This window comes from Peromyscus californicus, unplaced genomic scaffold (assembly GCF_007827085.1).
Source record: "Peromyscus californicus insignis strain IS unplaced genomic scaffold, ASM782708v3 Scaffold_7__1_contigs__length_154581171, whole genome shotgun sequence".
In the NCBI taxonomy this organism is placed as follows: Eukaryota; Metazoa; Chordata; class Mammalia; order Rodentia; family Cricetidae; genus Peromyscus; species Peromyscus californicus.
The window spans coordinates 149,721,232-149,742,550 of record NW_026294595.1 but is presented as its reverse complement, the minus strand read 5'-3'; the positions used below and the strand labels follow the sequence as shown (position 1 = coordinate 149,742,550).

Sequence of the window (21,319 nt, the reverse complement as noted above, 5' to 3'; positions counted from 1 at the left end):
TGAGACTTGGGGATAAGGATTAAAATAACCAAATAAAAGAATTGACTTTCCATCAAGATTCTGAAACTCGTTCTGATCTAATAAGATTAAAAACTGAGTCAACACTGGGATGAAATAAACTCAGGTTCAGCACCTCAGGATGACAGGGCGACTTGCCAAGCGATGAGGTGTCTCTCCTCAGACACTCACTGGCCTGTTACTAACCAGTGTTGTCAGAGACAGAGCAAAGGGATCTTTGAAATCTTAGGGCTCCTGTTGATTTCAGCTACACTGATGTCACTATGGCAACCATACCACTGAAGGGACCAAGTGTCCCTGGGCTTGTAGTCAGTTGGTGGTTTAATCTACTTGTGCCATTAGAACAGTTAGGAGGTGAGACCATCAGTCTGAGAGGTCAGACTCCAAGGAAAGGAGTTTGCGGAATCGGAGGTAAAATGACTTAGTTGTTTAAAATGGAATTTATTTGCACTTCAGTGATTATTAATGAACAAGTCTTCACAGTCATAAATTTAAAAAACAATTTAGAAAGAATTTAAGTCTTTCTTGCACCTGTGTGACTGCCTTTTGAGGTTTAGAATGAAGGTATCCAGGTAAGCGTGCAGCTGACTCCTGCAGAGTCATGGGCTGTAAGCTAACCTTGTTAGCATCTAAAGAAGAGTGGAGCGGTGCATACCTCACTACAGCTAGTGCTTCTCCATCCATACCAAAGTGGAAAGTATTTAAAATACTTTGTGCTTTTTTGATTATATAAACAGGAGCCTGGTCAGTCATACCAACAATGGGGCTTGATTTTCTCTAGATATGAATTGTAATTATTTCCTCACAGGGCATATATGAGGAGAGTGCCATCCACCTGCCACTTTAGAGCTGGTGACAGAACACTTGTCTAGCATACCCCCAAGGCCCTGGGTTCCATCACTAGCATCATGGGGACAAACTAAGACACTAGAACTCAGTTTCATGCAAATAACTCCCTTTGGAGAGGTCAAGGAGCTCCTCGATGATTCCAGCAGACCGTTAAGACCCCATGCACCTCAGACCTAGGCACACTATAATCAAGAGGTTACGAGTGGGTGATTTGGCTCCTGTGTGCTCAGTCCTGTTGTGATGTGAGATTACAGCCGTGCAATGGTTAAAGCTGTGTCATCCTGCAAGTGTCTATGGCAACTTCTGCAAATTAATCTGAACTATAAAAGTTCCCTAATGAGACCATGTCCTCTGTCACCAAGGAGGACACTGCGGCATTGCGGCTACATTCCTGCATTCAAATGGTTGCTGAGCATGCCTCGTGCCCTTTCCCAGAAAATGGAGAGGCTGTACGGGAGCTTCAGGGGTGATTGCTGAGGGGAAATGAAAAGGGCGTCTACAAACAGCCTTTAAGAGGAAACCAGGGACAGTCATTAGTGAATTACTGGCATCTAGCTCTAATAAGAACCTTAAAACACAGAAATACGTCGGAAGCCAGTTCCTGGGAAACAAAGGTCCAAGGACTGGAATGCTTTGCTTTTGCTGGTCTTTTGGACGGTGGGAGCCGAGAGGAGAGACGTGGCTTTTCTTGCTTCCCTTTGTCTTTTCCCAGTCAGCCTGTCGACTAGTACATAAGGTCTACACAGTGCAATCATGGAGGCGGACTCACACTTCCCTTGGCCCTGAACCTCCCACACACTCTTCAGACACCCGGCTTTGCTGGCTTTGTGAAAGAGGGACTCGGTGAGGCATCTTAGATGCTCTAGTTATTGGCACCCAGCAGTGCTGCTAAAGGGTTGAAGAGGGGCCATCAGCTGCAAAGGGCTCCTGGCAGACTCACACACTTCATCTGGATGTCTACCTACAGTTAGTGAGAAGTAAATGGGGCTCACGACAGTAGATTCACTTGCTATTTAAAAAGAAGAAGAAAATCATGCAATGGCTGTCGAGCCCTGGCTAGTAACTGTGAGTAAAGGCCCTGCCACTCCCAACCATCACCACCACATATGCCTGTAATCCTCCCCCTTGGTTGTGCCAAGGACTTCAGGACAGCCACAAATCTTTGGAGAAATTTCTGAAAAATGGCTGCCCTATAGCTTCTCTCCTGGCTAATGTTCTTTATCTTCTGTCTCTGTTTCTGCCTCCTCTTCCCTGTCCTCTTCACCTCCCTCCAGCTCTGCTTTGACATCTTGAAATTGTTGGTACTCAGACACCAGGTCGTGGATGTCACCCTCAGCTTCCCCAAATTCACTTACGTCCATCCCTTCGCTGGTGTACCAGTGCACAAAGGCTCTCCTTCTGAACATGGCTGAGAAGTGCTCGGAGACCCTGGTGAAGAGCTCTTGGATAGCTGTATTGTTACCTAGGAAGGTGGCTGCCATGTTCAGCCCCCGGGGTGGGATGTCACACACGGCCACCTTGACATTGTTGGGAATCCATTCCACGAAGCAGTTGCTGTTCCTTGTCTGCACGGACAGCAGCTGTTGGTCCACTTCCTTAGTGGACATCTTACCCCTGAAGATGCAGGCCACAGTCAGGTAGCGACCACGGCGAGGGTCACAGGCAGCCATGATGTTGCGGGCATCAAACATCTGTTGGGTGAGCTCAGCCACTGAGAGGGCTCGGTACTGCTGGCTACCCTGGGCCGTGAGTGGAGCGAAGCCAGGCATGAAGAAATGAAGACGAGGAAAGGGCACCATATTCACTGCCAGCTTGCGCAGGTCTGCATTGAGCTGGCCAGGAAAGCGAAGGGAGGTAGTGATGCCACTCATGGTCAAGGACACCAGGTGGTTGAGATCCCCATAGGTGGGTGTCGTCAGCCTCAGGGTGCGGAAGCAAATGTCATAGAGTGCCTCATTGTCGATGCAGAAACAGGCATCTGTGTTCTCAATCAGCTGGTGAATGGACAGCACAGCGTTGTAGGGCTCTACCACCGTGTCCGACACCTTGGGGGATGGCATGACGCTAAAGGAATTCAGGATCCGATCTGGGTATTCCTCTCTGATCTTGTTCATGAGCAAGGTGCCCATGCCTGAGCCAGTGCCCCCACCCAGAGAGTGCACGATCTGGAAACCCTGTAGGCAGTCGCAGCTCTCACTCTCCCTCCTCACCACATCCATGACATTCTCGATCAGCTCTGCTCCCTCTGTGTAGTGACCCTTGGCCCAGTTGTTACCAGCTCCTGAGTTACCTGTGACCAGGAGAAGGATGGGAGGGGGAAAGGTGGGGTGAGCAGAGTACCACCAGAAGGCATCCTCAGCTCTTCCTGGTGGAAGCTTCTGGAAAAAAAACCTACCATGAACAAAACTGTCAGGCTGAAAGAGAGCTCCTAATCTGCTGGATCGGATGCTGTCCATCGTCCCGGGTTCCAGGTCCACAAGGACAGCTCGGGGCACATACTTCTTACCTGTGCAGATTAATAGGAAGGACTCAGCATATGGTTGTGGGGGTTGAGGGGGGGTTGTTTGGTTGGTTGTTTGGTTTTTCAAAACAGGGTTTCTCTGTGAAACAGTCCTGGCTGTCCTGGAACTCACTCTGTAGATCAGACTGGCCTCGAATTCAGAGAGATCCACCATCCTCTGCCTCCTGAGTGCTGGGATTAAAGGCATGTGCCACCACTGGCTGCATATTATTGTTTTTCTAAAATGTGATGCTTCTCATTCCTCTCCACATTCTATTCTTTCCCTTGTTTTATATATTTTAATTTTTTTATCAGTTGATTCTGCTGGAGTATCTGCTGCAGATAAGCACTGGAGGGCTCCTGTTGCAAATCACCCTCTGGAGCAATGGAAGGATCTTTCTACTGGCAGTTGGAGGGGACTCGATCTGGGGTTGGTGTGTGCCTGGGATTCTGTTTGTCTTCCCTCAGGACAATGAGGTTCCTCTTTGGGTTCCTGAGTGCTGCGTACGCCCTGTGGCTGCTGCTGAAGCCCAACATGGCAGAGACCTATTGGGCCTTGTGAAAAACTCTCCCCTTCTGATGCCAATGGGGATTGAGAGCCCAATATGGCCAGCTTTGGCAAGCATTAACATAAGCCTAGGAACTGTAGCCATGCGATTGGATTTTCCAGAAGGTAATGCATGGTAACTGTTTTTTCAAGTATGTTTGAGAACGTGTCACCCAGACACCTTGGAGATTAAGGATAACCCTGAAAGTCACTGACCTCCATTTGTTAACAGCAGCATGCCAGCTAAGCCTTTTCATTTTCACAATCCTCTTCAAGCTGGTGTAGTACCTACTTTTCAGGAGTGGCTCTGTGCAACATTTATTGGCCTCCTGAAATTCATTTAGTCCCCTTTGAAGATACCTTAAAATTTGTGAGCCTGAATGTAGCTATTATGAGACCATTAGTTCTGTTCCTTGTGAGCTGCCTGTTTTTTCTTTATGGTTCTTAGTTGTTCTTTTGCAGAGCTGCCAACTTAAGTCATGCTGGGATCAAGAAAAATGGGCCTTGGTGGTTCATGTTCCTGGAGTTGTGTCCATGCCAGTGGATGCTCACACACTCCAGAAGAGAATTTGACATTGCTGCTGCCATTGTTGCTGTTATAGCAGTGGCGGTCACCATTGCTACTGTTTCTGGGGTTGCCATTTCATAATTGCTTACTACAGCTAGCACAATGGAGACCCTGGCAGCAAAAGTAGCTACCACAGTTAGTTAATTTTTCATTCTGTTGGGCATGATACATTTAATTCAGTAGTTATATACATCTCGATTGGCTTTGAAAGTTATAAATTTATAAACTCAAGTTCCATTTGCTTTTGGGATACCATCTTTTAAGGACTCCAATTTGCAGTAAGGCTCATTAAGGAAGGGAATGGCTCAGTTGCCTTTAGCCTACTGGCTATGGATGGGATAGGACTTCTGTTGGTCTTTTCTGTGTCGAACACACAGATTGCAAGCCCAGCGCCACTTTGAGATCTTTGGCAGCAGTTAACTCTGCAACTCACACACGATTGAGCCTATATGATAATGAGTATTCAGAGATGGGTAATGCCTGGGGGGTGCTCACCAACCTAAGACAGACCGCCTGTGTGGCCTGGGCAGGTGTCTCCATGACATGTAAGGTGACCTGCTGACGTCCCACGCAACCTAAGTCAGAAGCTCATTTTTTAGTAAAAGGGGGACCTGTAGGGCCCTGGCCCCCATTTTGGGTAGCTGTTGCCTTGCTTGCTGACCTTGACCTTGATGTCCTTCCTATGCTAATTCCCTGCTGGGTTTCACCCTCCTGAACGCTTAAGGGAAGTTCCTTGTCTGTGTATCCTGCATTTTGGGCGTTAACAGCTTAGATGCAAGATTGTAAAACATCGGTAGCAGGCGGGAGGCAGAGGCAGGCAGATCTCTATGAGTTCAAGGCCAGCCTGGGCCACAGAGCAAGATCCAGGACAGCCAGGACTGTTACACAAAGAAACCCTTTCTCGAAAAACCAAAAAAGAAAAAATAAATGAGTTGAAAAAAATAAAATAAAATAAAATGTGATGCTTCCTCAAAATGGATCCTTGGGATACTGATCCAAAAATCATAAGTATTCTAGAAGGAGGCCTTTGGTAGGTAGACATTTTAATATCTATACCTGATCATACCTGACTCAGACTACTATGACACAAATCTGTTAAGATACCTTTTGAAAACTCCACTTCTCTCATTACTGTGTGTTTGGTTCATTATCTCACCAAGAGCATGGATTGTCACCCTTCCCGTGGGGAATGGCTGGCTAGCATTGGTGATGGCATTCCCTTCTGCCCCTTGCACTGGAGTGGGGCACCTGCTATCTAGACTCTGCAGCCCTGCCTTTCTGCCAGTTCCATGTTGAGACTTCACTCTTTCACACTTGGGTCGTTTTCTCTGCCCATGCTCGCCAGATGGTAGGCCTCTGCTAACCCAGCAGCCAGCCTACCGTAGGCTTCGTTGTAGTACACGCTGATTCTCTCCAGTTGCAGAGCAGAAGCCCCGCGGTCGCTCCCAGCACAGTCAATCCCATGTTCTTCTCCGATCACCTCCCAGAACTGTGGGCAGAAGGAGAGAAATCAGTTCAGAGACCTGGGGAAGGAAGAGCCATTGGGGCGACTCAGCAACTCAGCCAGGAAAGGGGCTTGCCACCAAGCCTGATGGCCTGAGTTCAATCCCTGGGTCCCCACCTGCTGGAAAGTGAGAACTAACTACCACAAATTGTCCTCTGACCACCACATGCACACATGGCATGTGTACTCTCTCTTGCATGCACACACACACACACACACACACACACACACACACACACACACACAAATAAATAAATGAATAAATAAGTAGATGTAATAAGAAAAATGTAATAGAAAGAGTGGGATGGCTCCTGTGAGGATGTTGCTGCCCTGGAGGCTGCCTGACCCTGCCCAACACTTCCTTCTTGTTCTTCCTCTTCTTGCCTCCGCTAAGTGTGACTATGAAGACTGTGCTTTAGACCATCTGAGCTCCTGAAGCGGAATGTCAAACACAGAAAACATTAAATTGGATTTTGCTATTAACCCTGGTGCGTTACAGCTGGTCCTTTTAGAATCTCACTTCAGATGAGGGAGCTCAAATTTCACCTTGCTTTGGCCTGAGCTGGAGAAGTGCTGATCCCAGGAAAAAGAAAATAAGCTGAATTCTTATTTGATTTCACAATGGTATCTCCTTTCACTTGGGGATTTTTTTTCCCCCATGAACTTCACCTTAGAAGTCCATACCCAGGGCCCTCCTGCACAACCTGACATAATGTGTGTTTTGACCATCAGACATAATCACAATTCAGAATTATGCTTAGCTGATGTCTTGGAACTATTTGGGATATTCTATTCTCCCAATCATGCATACAGCATTTGAGATTACTATATAGACCAGACTGGCCTCAAACTCACAGAGATCTGCCTGCCTCTGTCTCCTAAGTGCGCCATCATACCCTGATGAGAAAATCATTTTATTCCTTTTATTTATTCATTCATTCATGTGTGCATGCATGTTTGTTAATGTGTGCAAAAGCAATCAGTGGTAGTCAGTTTTCTCTATCATGTGGGCCCCGGGATGTAACTCAGGCCATCAGGCTTGGTGGCAAGCACCTTTACCTACTGGACCATCTTGCTGGCCCACAGCATTTATTAACACAGAGGATCTACTGGGATGATTTCATTAGACCATTCTGGAAAACTCTCATATATTAAAGTGCAATAAAAATACCTTCCCTTGAGTCAAAATCTCCAAGGTATTTTCCCAAGCCTACTTTGTAAGCGGCACCTCTGCCCCAGCCACACTCTTAATAAAACAGTGCAGTGCTATAATGGGCTTTGAAGACTAGAAGAGTAAGCACAAAGAAGTTCTGAGATGGTGCAGGCGAAATGTGTCTTGGCATTGTGTATATATGTTCACGATGGTGTGCACATGTGCCTGCTGGTGTACATACACTTGCATGTATGTGTGTGGAGACCAGAGGCCAAGGTCTGGTGGTTCGCTCACCCTTCACCTTACTCTTGAAGACAGGGCTGTTCACTGATCAGAGCTCATCGATTTTGATCAGACTCGAAAGCTCCGAGGAGCTGCCTGCCTCTGCCTCCCCAGAGCCTGGGATTACACGTGTGGTTCTCAACATGGGTGTTTGGGATCTAAACTCCGTCTTCTTGTTTCCATGGCAAAAACTTTACCAGTTAAGCCGGCTCTTCAGCCTAAAATGTTTCTTAACGCTCTTTCTACGGGCCCCACAAGAAGTCATGGCCGAGACTCCAGCCACCAGATGGCACAATCCCAAGGCAGCTCCAGCTGATGATCCCCTGTCCTTCCCTGCACTTCCTCCCTGGGGCCTCTCTCCATCTTATCATCTAAGGTCAGAGCAGTCTCCCTGACCCCTCCCCAGTGCACTTCTCTGTTGGTTATGAAGGTCTGATTCCTGTGGCATGTGAGATGACTGATGTTTGTCAGGTAGTGATAATGTTTGCCCCAGAGCTCGAAGACCTTCAGTTAAAGGCAACCCAGCTTTAACTTTCCTGGGTGTTCCTTCACCCGAAGGCCTCCAAGTCAACACAGCACAGAGATACTTGTGCATCCTTGTAGACTGTGGCATTGTTCACAGCAGCTAAGAAATAAAATCCACCTGCCATCCCCTGAGTAAAGTATTAGATAAAGGAAATGTAATTATACACAGTGGGATTTTTTTTTTTCAACCACAAAGAACAAAGTTTTGTCATTTTTTTGGAAAATGGTTGAAACTGGAGACCATTGTATTAAGAAGACTAAGCTGGTCTCCAAAGACAAATCTTACATGTTTTCTGTTATGTGTGTGTCCTGGAGTTCATATAGTCATATAAAATCATGCATGTATACATAAGATAAAAGTAGATGTAAAACTGGCCTGGGGAAGAAAAGGGGTAAATGGGGGGTGGGGTGGAGGAAGATACTCAGGATACAATATAGATCTGAATGAAAATGCAAAGGTAGATAAAAAGAATTAGAAAAACTGAAAGGACCTTCTTCACTTTTTCACAGCTGTGTTCCTTACAGTAGAAGCCCACCCCTTGGTTAAACACTATGTGGTCCATACTCATGGTAGGGTATCGCTCAGCTCAAAATGAAGAGGACCCCAACCCTGCTATCACATGGATCTACTCAAGGTGTCCATCTAGAAGGGCAGACACACAAAGACCTGAAGTGGAATAGCAGTTGTCAGGGAAGGGACTGAGAGAAGAATGAAGTCAAGTTTCAACAGGGCAGAGTTTCCATTTTATAAGTTGAAAGGTATTTTGAAAGTGGGTACACAGCATACTCAATACAACCTAATTTGCATACAAAAAAATGACAAAGAAGGAAAATTTTCACAACATGCATCTTACCACACCAAAAGCTTTTGAATTTCTTTTTAAAGCTGCATAATGTTTCACTATAATAAAATAATAGGATAATGAATAAAATGCACTGGGTTCATCTATTATATTCAGGGTTTCTCCACCTTTACAATGTGTTTTTTACATTTATTTATTTGTTCGTGTTGTGGGTGGGGTGCACACTTGTGTCATAGAACACAAGTGAAGGTCAGAGTGTAGCTTGTAAGAATCGGTTTTCTCTTTTTACCACATGGGGCTTGAGGATTGAACTCAAGTCGTTAAGCTTGGCAGCAAGCATCTTTACCCACTGAGGCATCTTGCTGGCCCCTGGTCCCACCTTTTGGCTATGGTTAGCAATACTGCTATGAAGGAACAAAGGTCTTTCATGATGGTGTTTTTTTTGTTTTTTTTTTTTTTTTTTTTTTTTTTTTTTTTTGGTTTTTCGAGACAGGGTTTCTCTGTGTAACTTTGCACCTCTCCTGGAACTCACTTGGTAGCCCAGGCTGGCCTCGAACTCACAGAGATCCGCCTGGCTCTGCCTCCCGAGTGCTGGGATTAAAGGCGTGCGCCACCACCGCCCGGCTCATGATGGTGTTTTTAAACACATAATTCATACACATGAAAGTAATTCCACAGTAACACTGGGCACTCTCCCCACAGGTGCTACAGATCCGTTGTTGATCTTAAAATTAGGAGTGCCAATCCTGACCTCCAGAGCCTGCCTTCCTGGTGTCCCTAGGGAAGGAGTCAAGAGCCTCTCTCAGAGCTGCAACAGGAGGGACAGAGAGTTGAGAGGAAAACTCACCTACAGAGCAGAGTGCTTTAATCACTTTTCTCTGTGCCTGAGAGAAGTGATTAGCTCTGTAACTTTCTATTGCACACTAAATGTTCTTTGTGATACAAGCATGCACCCTACCCACCACAGCTCAGGGAACATTGAGGAAGAAGGGGCAGAAAGAATGTAAGAGCCAGAGGGTGGCGAAGGATACTGGGAAATGTCTTCCAGACACTGGATGACCATTGCACTCAAATTCACAGAATCTGTGACTACCTGTACGACATCAAGCTAAGATTCGTTAGTAGCCCAACAGGTAGCACTGATTGGACTCAGTGAGTTGTAAGACTCGTGTGTGTGTGTGTGTGTGTGTGTGTGTGTGTGTGTGAGAGAGAGAGAGAGAGAGAGAGAGAGAGAGAGAGAGAGAGAGAGAGAGAGTAGGAGACGGATGTAGAGTGTCCAGGGGTAGTGGTAGGAGGGAGGTAAGGGTGGATCTGGTCAATATATACATGTATAAAATTGCCCAAGAATAATCCAGGCAGTGGTGGCACACGCCTTTAACCCCAGCACTCAGGCAGGTGGATCTCTGAGTTCAAGGCCAGCCTGGTCTACAGAGCTAGTTCCAGGACAGCCAGGACTACACAGAGAAACTCTGTCTTGAACAACCAAATTAATTAATTGATTGATTAAATTTTAAAATTGCCGAAGAATAGATTTTAAAAAGAATGTTTGGGAGGTGGAAGGCTCTGGAGTGCTCAGGTATTAACAAAAGAACCCAAAACACAAAAATCCTTCAAGTAAGGCTGGCAAGATGGCTCAGCACTGTAGACCCTTGCCACCAAGCTTAACGACCCGAGGTCAACCCTGGATGGAAAGGAAAGAAGCGGCTCCAGCAGGTTGTGCTCTGGTCATTACTAGTGCACAGTAGCATGCACCCACCCTCCCAAATACACAATTAAAAAAAAAACATTTTTAAGCATCTTTTAGAGATTCATTTATTCTTATTTTATGTTTATTAGTGTTTTGCTTGCATGTGTGTCTGTATGAAGGTGTCAGAACCCCTGGAACTAGAGTTACAGACAGTTGTGAGCTGCCATGTGGGTGCTGGGAATTGAACCTGGGTCCTCTGAGAGAGTAGCCAGTGCTCTCAACTGCTGAGCCATCTCACCAGCCCCCCAAAAAGAATATTTGTAAGTACTGCTTTGTAGATGGCTCACCAGGTAAAGGAGCTTGTTGTCAAACCTAATGACCTGAGTTCGATCTTGCGGCCACAGTGGAAGGAGAGGAGCAACTGAGAAGACTGTCCTCTGACATCCACATGCATGCTGGGACATCGTGCCTGCACATACACACACACACACACACACACGCACACACACACACACACACACACACCACATATACAGCATACACACACACACCACACACACACCCACATACCCCCACCCCCCCACACCACAAATTATAATATATACAATTTAAATTAAGAAAAATTCCCAAAAAGCTTCAGAAAACTCTTTAAACAAATTACTGGTTTTAGATGTGGAAAGCTCATTTCTAAAATGCTAAAAGCAAAATGGCTCCCGTACCCATTTACACATATAATTACAGGCAAAATTAACATTAATTAACACTCTAACTCTAATGGTTTTGCTAAAAGACCTTGTCTAATAAGCTGTCTATTTAGCAAGTATTTGCAAACCTGCAAGGCCCTCCTCCTCCTGGGAACCTGGGCATCTGTCGGTTTGGCAGCAACCTGTGGCAAACTGCTCTGGTCTTACCTACCTTGGATCCAATTTGGTTGCCACACTGGCCAATCTGGATGTGCACGATTTCCCGCATCCTAGCCTTGATGGTTAGTCAGGTCTCAGAGTCTGGGAGAGTCTGGATTGTCAGTGTGAGCTGGGTGCAGTTTCTTTCTTGGCCCTGGTGGGACCAGCCCACCCAACTGCTCTCCCAATAGGCTTAAGGGTGTGTCTGGCTGAAGGCCCCACCCCAGGCCTTCCCTGTTTTCCACAGTCATGGTAAGAGGGGTGCTTGTCTGTCCTGAACTCCGCCCAGTCATTTCCTAGATATGAGTCGGACTGAGGCCCCTCTCATAGACCTGATCTCAACAGCCTTGGGCTATGGTGGTGACACTGACATACATCCATGGGTTATGGCTGAAGGGGGCAACTGGGACCCACCCCAAAAGGGCTTTCCCTACCCAAGTCACCATTTTGCCTATCCGTGACTTGTCCTATTTTCAGCCATGTGACCTACAGAACAATTTGGGAAACAGCCTCAGCACTGAGATGGCCTTGGGGACATGCACATATCCCTTTTCCCCAGACACATACACATATATACATAGTTAAGAATAAAGTAAATATTTTAAACAGAAAAATATCACTATTAAGAGAGAAAATTCAGAGCTGGGGCTATGGTTCAGTTTGGTAGAATGTTTGCCTAGTGTACATAAAGCTCTGGGTTGGATCCCTAGCCCTGCATAAACCAGGGGTTATGGTGCATCTCTGTAATCCTAGTACATGGAAGTGGAGGCAGGAGGATCAGAAGTTCAAGATCATTCTTGGCTACATAGTGAATTCAAGGCCAGCCTGGGCTACCTGTTCTCAAAATCTCCTCTAGCCCCTTTTTCAGAGATTGAGCCTCAGAAACCTGATGATGTGACAGGGCAGAGAGGCCATCTCATAGGATATGGACCCAAGGGAGCCAAAAGCTGGATTTAAGGCCGGAAGTACATTAGGCCAGTGACATTGAAGGGGACAAACCCTGACACTATTTCCCAAGGGACTGCAGGGGCTGTCTCCAAGGAACTTTCTTCAGTCTCAATGGAGCCCCCAATGCACAGAGATGACTAAGAAAGGAGAGACAGGAGAAGAGCCAGCTGGAATCAGCCTGTGGAAAGGCCTGGGCTCTAAACCAAAGAGAAACTCTGTGAAAGACCTTGTCTCCAGAGGGCCAGGCCAAGTGCACAGTTCTTCCTTCTGACCAAGGCACCTACTTTTGGACCCCAATCCCAGTGGGATTCCACAGCTAGAGACGGAGCTGCTGTCATGGGAGAACTTGGGGTTGCCAACAAAATTCAAATGTGGACTATGAATATTGGGTGGAGCATTCTGTGTCTTGACTCTGGCTGAGGTGTCGTGGTCCACGAACGGCAGGAGACCATCCGCTGGGTCGCAGGTACGAAGCTGACCACAGAAGTGACAATGTGTAGGGGACACTGAGCAAATCCGTCAAGATGCTACTGAAGAGAGGCCTCTCTGCAAAGTCAGTGCAGGCCTCACTTCTGCAGCTTTGGAGGCTACTTCATGGTCGGAATGACCACACGTTTTCCAGATGTTCCGGCCCCAACCATCTGCCTCCCAAGATAAGGAGAATGTACAAACTTGGGAGGTGAACACTTCTATGTGTTTCTCAGCATCTTTTACACATTAACAACTATAGGGGAATGGGAGATGGCTCAGTAGTTAAAGAGCTTGTGTACCTGAGAGGACCAGAGGTCATATCCTCAGAACTCATGGCAAGTGTTAGGTGGGTGTGGAAACCCAATTGTAATTCCAGCTTTGAAAGGAAGAGCTAGGGATTCCAGAGCAAGCTGGAGAGGAAGACCAGCTTTACTGGTAAGCTCTGGGTTAGACTGAGAGACCATGCCTCAAAGAATAAGATAGAACAACAATAGAGAAATATTCCTGATATTAAAATCAGGCCTCCACAAGCATGTACACATATGTGCACCCACACACAGGAACACAAGCATATACACACATGTACCCCCCATCCATATACACATAGAAGGGGGGAAATGAAGAAAAATACATACAAGTTTGGCGTGTTGGCACACACACACACCTGTCATCCCATCAACCGGGGAAGCTGAAACAGGAGGATTACCACAAGTTAGAGGCCGAGCAGCCTAGGCCACATAGTGAAGTCCTGTCTCAAAAGGAATAAGAACCAGGGAGATAGATGAGCAGGTGAAGGCACCATCCATCAAGATTGAAAATTGAACTCAATCCCCAAGGCCTCATGTGCTAGAAGGAGAGAGCCAGCTCCCACAAATTGTCCTCTGATGTCCACATGCACTGTGGCATGTGTCCTCCAACACAAAATCAATCTATAAAATATAATTAATCTAAAAAGTGCACTGGGAAGGTCAATTCAGAAGCCAGCACACCCTCTAGCCTCCCTCTTACTTCACTGTTAATGGCCCCCTTGCCTTTGGGACCCTGATGGCTCAGAGGAAACTGCCTTGCCCTCGAAGCCCCTCACATCCTTAGGATCAGAACGCAGAAGTGTGCAATGGTCATGGGCAGTTGTTTGCTAATTACTCAAATGCATGCCTTATCTCCTGATCAACCAGGGGTTGCTGGTCTCATATCAGCTTTGAGACCCTAAAGTATCCGATGCACAACAGGGCCTCAGCAGTGTTTGTCAAGTGATCAGGAACAGCTGGGTGAGTTTGAGCAACCCGGCTCAGAAAAGCAGATTTCCATAAAGCCCATAATGTGTTCATTCAGGAGTGTGTCCTTGTAATGGTGTATAGGGACACAGTGCTCAAGGACGCTTTCCTCCCCCCCCTCCCCCGCCCCCCCCCCCCCCCCCCCCCCCCCCAGAGGTGGTCTAAGTTGAAAGTAGAAAGTGTTCCAAGAACCTTGGCTGACAGGCACAGCTGGGCGGGGAACAGCCAGCCACAGTGAGCTGTTGTGGGAAGCCATGTCCATGGTGGCCCTGGCCTCTGCACAGGAGTCTTGAAAGGGACCCGTGTGGCTGCATGCTGCCTTGCTGTGTAGACCTCAGGACTGACTCCAACAACGCTTTTTGATTTCCCTGTCTTCATTCTTCACTGTATGACCAGGCCCCAGTGTACTTGGGTCCCCCCAGAGCGGCCCTCTCTTGAACACATTCCTCTTGGTCATCTCAGTTTGCTTAGGGAGGGGAAAGCCTGGCTTCCAGATGGGCCCTTAAAAGGCTTTTCTGTTAATGGGGCAGTTGGCAAAAAGAGAGGCCTTGTTTGCTTTGATTCCTGTATCATCAGCAGTGTTTACTCAGTCTCGGCCCAGTGCTCAACTTTGGATGCTGGGCTGTAGGGAGGCTGGGGTGGGGGTAGATGCTGGGCAGGAGAGGACTGGCAGGTCCCCAGGGCTGCCCCTGACAGGGACCCATCTCCTTCCTGGTGGCTGAGAATTTCTTGATTTGCAAAGCTGGGATTAACAGTCTCAAAGTCACAGATCTCTTTGGAGAAGTTAGTGCAGTGAGATTAACCCCAACACCTCAGTGCAGTGAGATGGACCCTGACACCTCAGAGGTGGGTGTTCATGGATAACGGGGTGCAGCTTTCTGAATGGAGACCACCTGTGATGCAGTCTCCTGGCCATCTCTGATGGTCAGGGTCCAGAGCACAGAGCACTGAGTCACACTGCCAGGGATAGGAACACACACACACACACACACACACACACACACACACACACACACACAAAAACGAGCGTCTTATCTCAGCTCCTTGTTCATGAAGACACCCATTTGGGGGAAGAGAACTTTCCATTGCCAATGTGCTGCTGGCATAGTCAAGAGGTGATTATATGGCCACACCTCAGACCAACAGAACTGTCCTGTTCAAGATGCAGGCGAGCAGTGTCCCCAGAGAGGACAGTGTCACCTTCAGGTCTGATCTCCTGCCAGGCTGAAAGTGACCCCATAGCCCTGAACTGTGGCAAGAGATGAAGGGTAGCCCTCTGTGATGAATGGCAAATCATTCTCTGGCCCCTGGGAAGGGATATGGCAAGGGCAGGTTAGCCATATGGCAAGGGCAGGTTAGCCATGACTGAATTCAAGTGCACAGCTTCACCTGATGCTGCTCCGGGGCACAGAGGGCAGAAGCAGGGGCTCTTTTTAACATGCAAGGTGAGAGGCCAAGCAGAGACACAGAGATTCTTAAACAGGGACAGTCACCCCTTCCCAGGCAGTACCTTCCCCTCCAGGCTGTCACAATCAGCAGGCCACAAGAAAATGGTTGTAACAAGTCTTTTCCTGGATGACTCTGGGGTCTATTATGGGAATGGAACCAAGAAGATAAGAAAACACCAGTGTCATACAGAAGCCCCCAATCAGCCACTTTCAGACTTCCCTCCCAGGAGCTGTCCCCGGGGGTCACATGGAACGCCCTGACTCCCACTTGGCAAATGAAACTTAATGCAGAGCAAACAGTGCTCAGAGCGTTCATTGATTATTCACTTCTGGTCCTCCACTTCGGATGCATTGAAGTTCCTTGAAGAACTCAAGAGAAGATTGTTGAATTATAGTGTTCGATTGTGATTCAGGAGCAGAAATTTTTCCTAATGTCTTAGCAAGAAAAATGACATCCGAGAGGCCGTTATGAGTGACTCAGTGGGTGTGGGCAGCCCCTCTGATGAGCTGAGTCCCACTCTTCTGCACCCCACTTCCATGTGTGTCTCTAACTTGAAAAGAAAGTTACAGGAGGAATAAGTCACTTCAAGCAGAGAGGGGCTGGAAGATGTGGATGGCTTCCCAGCTTTACAAAGGAGCTTTCCATCTTGCTCCCCTGAGACTGAAATGTATGCGGTGCTCCTCCTCATCTGGCTTGCAGCCCTAGACCATGAAGAAACCTGGTCACCTCTTCAGTACATTGACACCAGCTTCGTGAGCCAAGGTTTCTCTCATTAACAGTCAGACATGTGAGGTCACACACACACACACACACACACACACACACACACACACACACACACACACATACACACACACACACACTACTTTCCCTGCTCGCTGTGATTCTGAAGGCAATGGATCCTGAGCCTTCTCAATTGCATTTTCCATCGCCCAAGGTGTGCAGCCACTGATAAGCAATGATCTGTGGTGGGAACAGAGATAAGCTCATAGCTGTTAGCACCTGGAGCCAAAACCAAACAAAAATATAGAGTTCTTCAAGCCCCGGGGTTTGTCTGCATGAGCTGGTGTGTGAGTCTCAGAAAAGATCTATTTACTTAGCAAATATTATCAGAGGGACCTTAGAAAAGGTCCTGCCCTCCAAGGACTTGGAGGCTGACAGGAGCATGGGCTTCCTCTCTCTGCTGCAGCCCAGAAGTGGGGGCTGGGGGAAGAAACTGACTCACCCCAACTTCAGAATAGCTTGGCAGGTCTTCAGACTCATGCAGCCAAGGGTTCAGTCCAAGGCATCGGAAGACTGGCTGGAGAGAGGGCTTCCAGTCAGACATCCTGGGAGCCTTGAGTTTTCTCAGCATGCTTCCCTCCCTTCTGATGAACAGCTGCATCCTGCCCTTGCCCCATACCTCTCCAAGTAATGCCTTCATCCACTGCCAACAGCCCTCCCGTACACGGCATTCAAATTAGCCCTCAGTAGACTGTGTCCTTCCTCATCGGTTACCAGGTCCCCTCAACCATTCTCCTGAAACTAGTGACAACCGGGATGTCTTAGTTTGGTATCTCTTACTGGAATAAACACCATGACCAAAGACACTTTGAGAAGGAGTTTATTTCCTTTTATAGATTATTGTCCATCATGGAGGGAACTCAAGGCAGAAGCTTGAAGTTGAAACCATGAGGAAACATTTTTTTCTGGCTTGCCTCTGGGCTCATGGACATTTCTATATTAGTAGCCAAGAAAAGGGTCCATAGACATGCCCACAGACCAATCTGAGGGTGGCAATTCCTCAATTGAGGTTCACTCTGCCCAGGTATATCAAGTAAACAATCAGGATTAGCCATCACATGAGGTAAGTCGACCCTGGCATTGCTGTTGTGAGACAGGCATAAGAAGTCCTCTGAGTGGGGAAATGTGTGGAGAGGGACAGAGAAGCTAAGAGAAGAGTGATGGACAGGCCTGGTGGAAGTGGCTTTAGGTACTCAGGTGGCAGTGGGAGGTGACAGGGGCCTTCCCTGTAGCCTGGTGCTCTGATAACTCTTCTGAGATCTCCTCCCCCAAGCATCCTCTGTTTTATGACGGCTGCCAGCTGTTTCCATGCACCAAGGCCTGGACACACACACTGTTCCCTCTTCATCGGTCTCCCTCCAGAAGAGCTGGTGACTATGGCCTCATCACTGAACCTCAGCTCATAAGATAAGAAAATGATTGCAGAAGACCCCAGTCTTTCAGCTCCTGTCCGTCCGTCCGTCCGTGTGTGTGTGTGTGTGTGTGTGTGTGTGTGTGTGTGTGGTATGAGTGTGTGTGCACGAATAGATGATGTGTGTAGAGGTCAGGTGCCATCTACCTTACTTTCATTTGTTTGTTTGTTTTGGTTTTGGTTTATTGAGACAGGGTTTCTCTGTGAAATAGCCCTGGCTGTCTTGGAACTCACTCAGTAGACCAGGTTGACCTTGAACTCACAGAGAAACCCTGTCTTGGAAAAAAAAAAAAAGAATCACCCAATAGGTTCTGGTGTCCCACCTTTAATGGGCAAGTGAATTCTATCCCACAAAAGATAAAGTGCCCCTTTGAAAGACCTCAAGGGTGGATTCCTGTATCAGCTATTCATATATTAGGTGCTCGGCTGCAGGCGGCATGCTCCGGAATAATGGCCTTGAAGCCAACCTCATGAACATGACTCCAGGAAGCTGCTTTCATGGCAAGCACGTGCCGATAGCAGGTCAGGATATGAAGCAAGATGGTCTTGGGGACAGTGGCAGGGTCCATGACAAAGCTGAACCACCGGATCAGAAGACCTTCTCAGCCTGGATGTCTGTGGGTTAGCACAGGCTTCTGGCCATTGACCGAGCGAATAAACAGGAGGCCTTGTGGCTGGTGAGGAAGCCATAGTGCCCTGCAAAACCAGCCTGCTTCTGGAACACTGTCAGCAGCCATCAAAACAAACGCTGTCTCCAGGATGTGGTCCCACTCAGGAATGTGCAATAATAGGAAATGTCTGTAGCTCGCCAGGGTGGAGCCAGACAACACCGCACAAAGGAAGAGGGAGAGAAAGGATCTCGAGGCCACTCCACCGTGCACGAACTCGAGTCCACCCTCCCATTGGGCTAGGAAGGTGGGTTGACCCTGGCCTAACTCAAAAATATGCATGCTGTTCTTTATTAGGACGAGGGGAAAATCAACCTTATTTTTAGAAATGAATAGTCTTTTGTGTCTGTGGCCTTGGATCATGTGTTTGCCAGGAGACTTTATGGAATATTTAAAACAACAACAACAACAACAACAACAAAAAAAAACCCCTCAGATTCAGATCTGCACCCTCGAGCCTCATGCTAAGTCTTGACCTCACTGGAAGTACCATCCTTCCACATATATCTACCCCTTCCCATTCGGGAGAGGAAGAAGAATCGAAAGAGGACTAAGTTACCTGCTCCAGCAACACCTGGAACTAGAATGATTCAGTTCCCTCTGAGAACAACCCAGGGCACACAGCCAGTCACTCAGGCAAAGAACTGTATAGTAGTTTCCGGAGACATGCCCAGTTCATGAACACCTGCTTGACTGTGCCCCAAGCCTGGGTGGCAGAGACACACGGCTGCTCATAAAACAGCTGCGAGAAGCAACACGTGGGTGAGTAGGGCCTCCAAGGCAGGAAGGTGCAGGCCCTGCTCCGAGCCTTCTTCCTTTCAGGCTCAGATCAGAAGATGAGTCACTACCCCCAAAATGACCTCCTTGACACCTGAAGTGATGTCAAAAGGGGACACGCCTTTCAGGCTGCGGCTCCGTGCCGCCGAGCCAGTGAGTCTGCTCTGAGAGACTGCCACAGGGATGAACTCAGCCTCCAGTGTGCAGGGACCAAGGCAGAGGCAGATCACATGCCCACATCTCCCAGGTCCTAGCAGTCATGTCCCTTTATGCATGTGCCCTTCCGAGAACACTAAGGCCCTTCAGGAGCAGCAGCAGTAAACGGAGTTTTGATTGATCGGTGGCTGTCCCTGCAACAGGACACATACACATGCACAAAAAACAACAAAGAACTGTGGGAAGGGTTCTCCTAGCATGGACTTAGAAAATGATAGAGCAGGGCAGCCAGTGGGGTCTGATTGCAGGTGCAGGGCGGTTGCCTACCACCCAATTGGCACTAGACTTCTAGGTGAAGAGCCTTGGCAGCTCTGCTGTGCTCAGTCTGACCCATCACAAGGGGCTGAAATAACATACAGGGAGTGAGTCACGGCCCCATTTCCTTTTTGGCTTGAGAATCTTGAGCTCCCCACCCCCTTCTCTCTAACTTACCTCTCTTTTCATCACCTCCTTCGTTCTGTGTTAGGGAAACTCTGCGGAGCTTCAACTCAACTATCTAGGGTGCGACACCTCACTAGCCTGTAATCTTGCAGCTCCTACCTGCACCCCTTTAAGCAGCATTTAATGAGAAAGCCTGTGACAAGGCTTAGAGGGCAAGACTCTGGGTGCCCGTTAGCCTCTATGATTTCCCGCAGGCCAGGCAAATGACACCACGGTCGACATACCCGCTGTTCAATTTTCTGGGACCAGGGAAAGGTGAACCCTCTCAAGCTTGGGGCCCTGCAAGACTGCAGAGTCCCATGTCCTCATGGAAGGTCCTTCATAGCTAAACAGCTTCTAAGTGCAGTGGGGTACTGTGACAATGCCAGGGCATGCTCACAGCACCCCAGGGCTGCTGACATCACGTGGCCAGAAGAGCTGATAAGTTGAGGGTGTGTGCCTACAACATTGTGATCCCTGTAAGCACGGGAGTTCAGCCCTAGGCCTGCCTGCCCGATAACTCCAAGCTGATTGCAATGCCTTGGAATGTGTGGGTGGACTTTGCACCAACAAGACCCTGGCTGGCTTTTGGGGGATGATGACAACCTCTGCCGCTCACAGATGAAAACCTCTGTTTTCAGCTTGCTTGCTTGCTTCCTTTCTCTTAATTAATTAATTAATTTTTCAGAGGTTGAGGGCACAGACTGCTCTTCCAGATGACCAGCGTTGGGGTCTCAGTACCCACATCTGTTAGCTCATAACTGCCTGTAACTGAACCTCCATGGTGCTAGGCATGTTTTTCTGACCTCCAAGGGCACCTGCACTCACATGCATATAGAACACATAGACACACACACATTATTAAAAATAAGTCTTGAGCTGGAGAGATGGCTGAGTGGTTAAGAGCACTGACTGCTCTTCCAGAGGACCTGGGTTCAATTCCCAGCACCCACACAGCAGCTCACAACTCTCTTTAACTCCAGTTCTGGGGAACCCAGCAGCCATGACAAAACACCAATGCACATAAAATAAAAAGAAGTCTTTATTTTTTTTAAATTGATTCATTTATTTTACTCATTATTTGTGCCAGGAGTTGAATTTGGGTCCTTGAGCATGCTGAGTACATTCTCTCCTGCTGAATTACATCTCTAACCTCTGTTGTTTTCTTCCAAGGCAACAATCCCTCCCCAGTTCAGTAGACCTTACTAGAATGACATCATCGAGTCACCAAGACTGACTTTCTCACTCCTGTGAATCTGCAGGGGTCCCCTTCTGTCATGGAGGCAAGAGAGAACCCACGTGGAACCAATGTGGGAGATGGCATTTCCTCCTCCCTCCACCAGAGTGGATCTCAGGGCTCAGAGGTTAATACATGGTCACCATTGGGGAGAACTGCCTTAGGGGGTTCAGACTGGAGTGGTTCTGGCTGGGTCTTGAGTGGGTCTCATTTATACCATCCTGCCTGTCACCTCGAGGAGGAGGAAAGTTATCATGACTCCCCAAGATGAAAGATATCAACAGACAGATCTCAGTATCCACACTTTGCCTCAGTGACCACTTTATA

At 47.8% G+C, this 21,319-nt stretch overlaps 1 protein-coding gene across 3 annotated transcripts; it reads right to left on the bottom strand.

The window, feature by feature from the left end:
- Positions 1-678: 678 nt before the first annotated feature.
- Positions 679-11,408, bottom strand: Tubb1 (tubulin beta 1 class VI). Of its 3 annotated transcripts, XM_052724735.1 has the most exons (5): positions 11,352-11,408; positions 5,863-5,971; positions 3,263-3,373; positions 3,065-3,157; positions 679-2,458 (listed from the first exon to the last, which is right to left on the bottom strand). In XM_052724735.1, exons 1-5 carry the CDS (start codon positions 11,406-11,408, stop codon positions 2,076-2,078), a joined length of 753 nt encoding a protein of 250 aa, XP_052580695.1. In that variant the 3' UTR covers positions 679-2,075. The 3 variants fall into 3 exon arrangements, with proteins under 3 accessions (XP_052580695.1, XP_052580693.1, XP_052580694.1); XM_052724733.1 differs by having other exon boundaries at positions 679-3,157; XM_052724734.1 differs by lacking the exon at positions 3,263-3,373 and having other exon boundaries at positions 679-3,157.
- Positions 11,409-21,319: the final 9,911 nt, after the last annotated feature.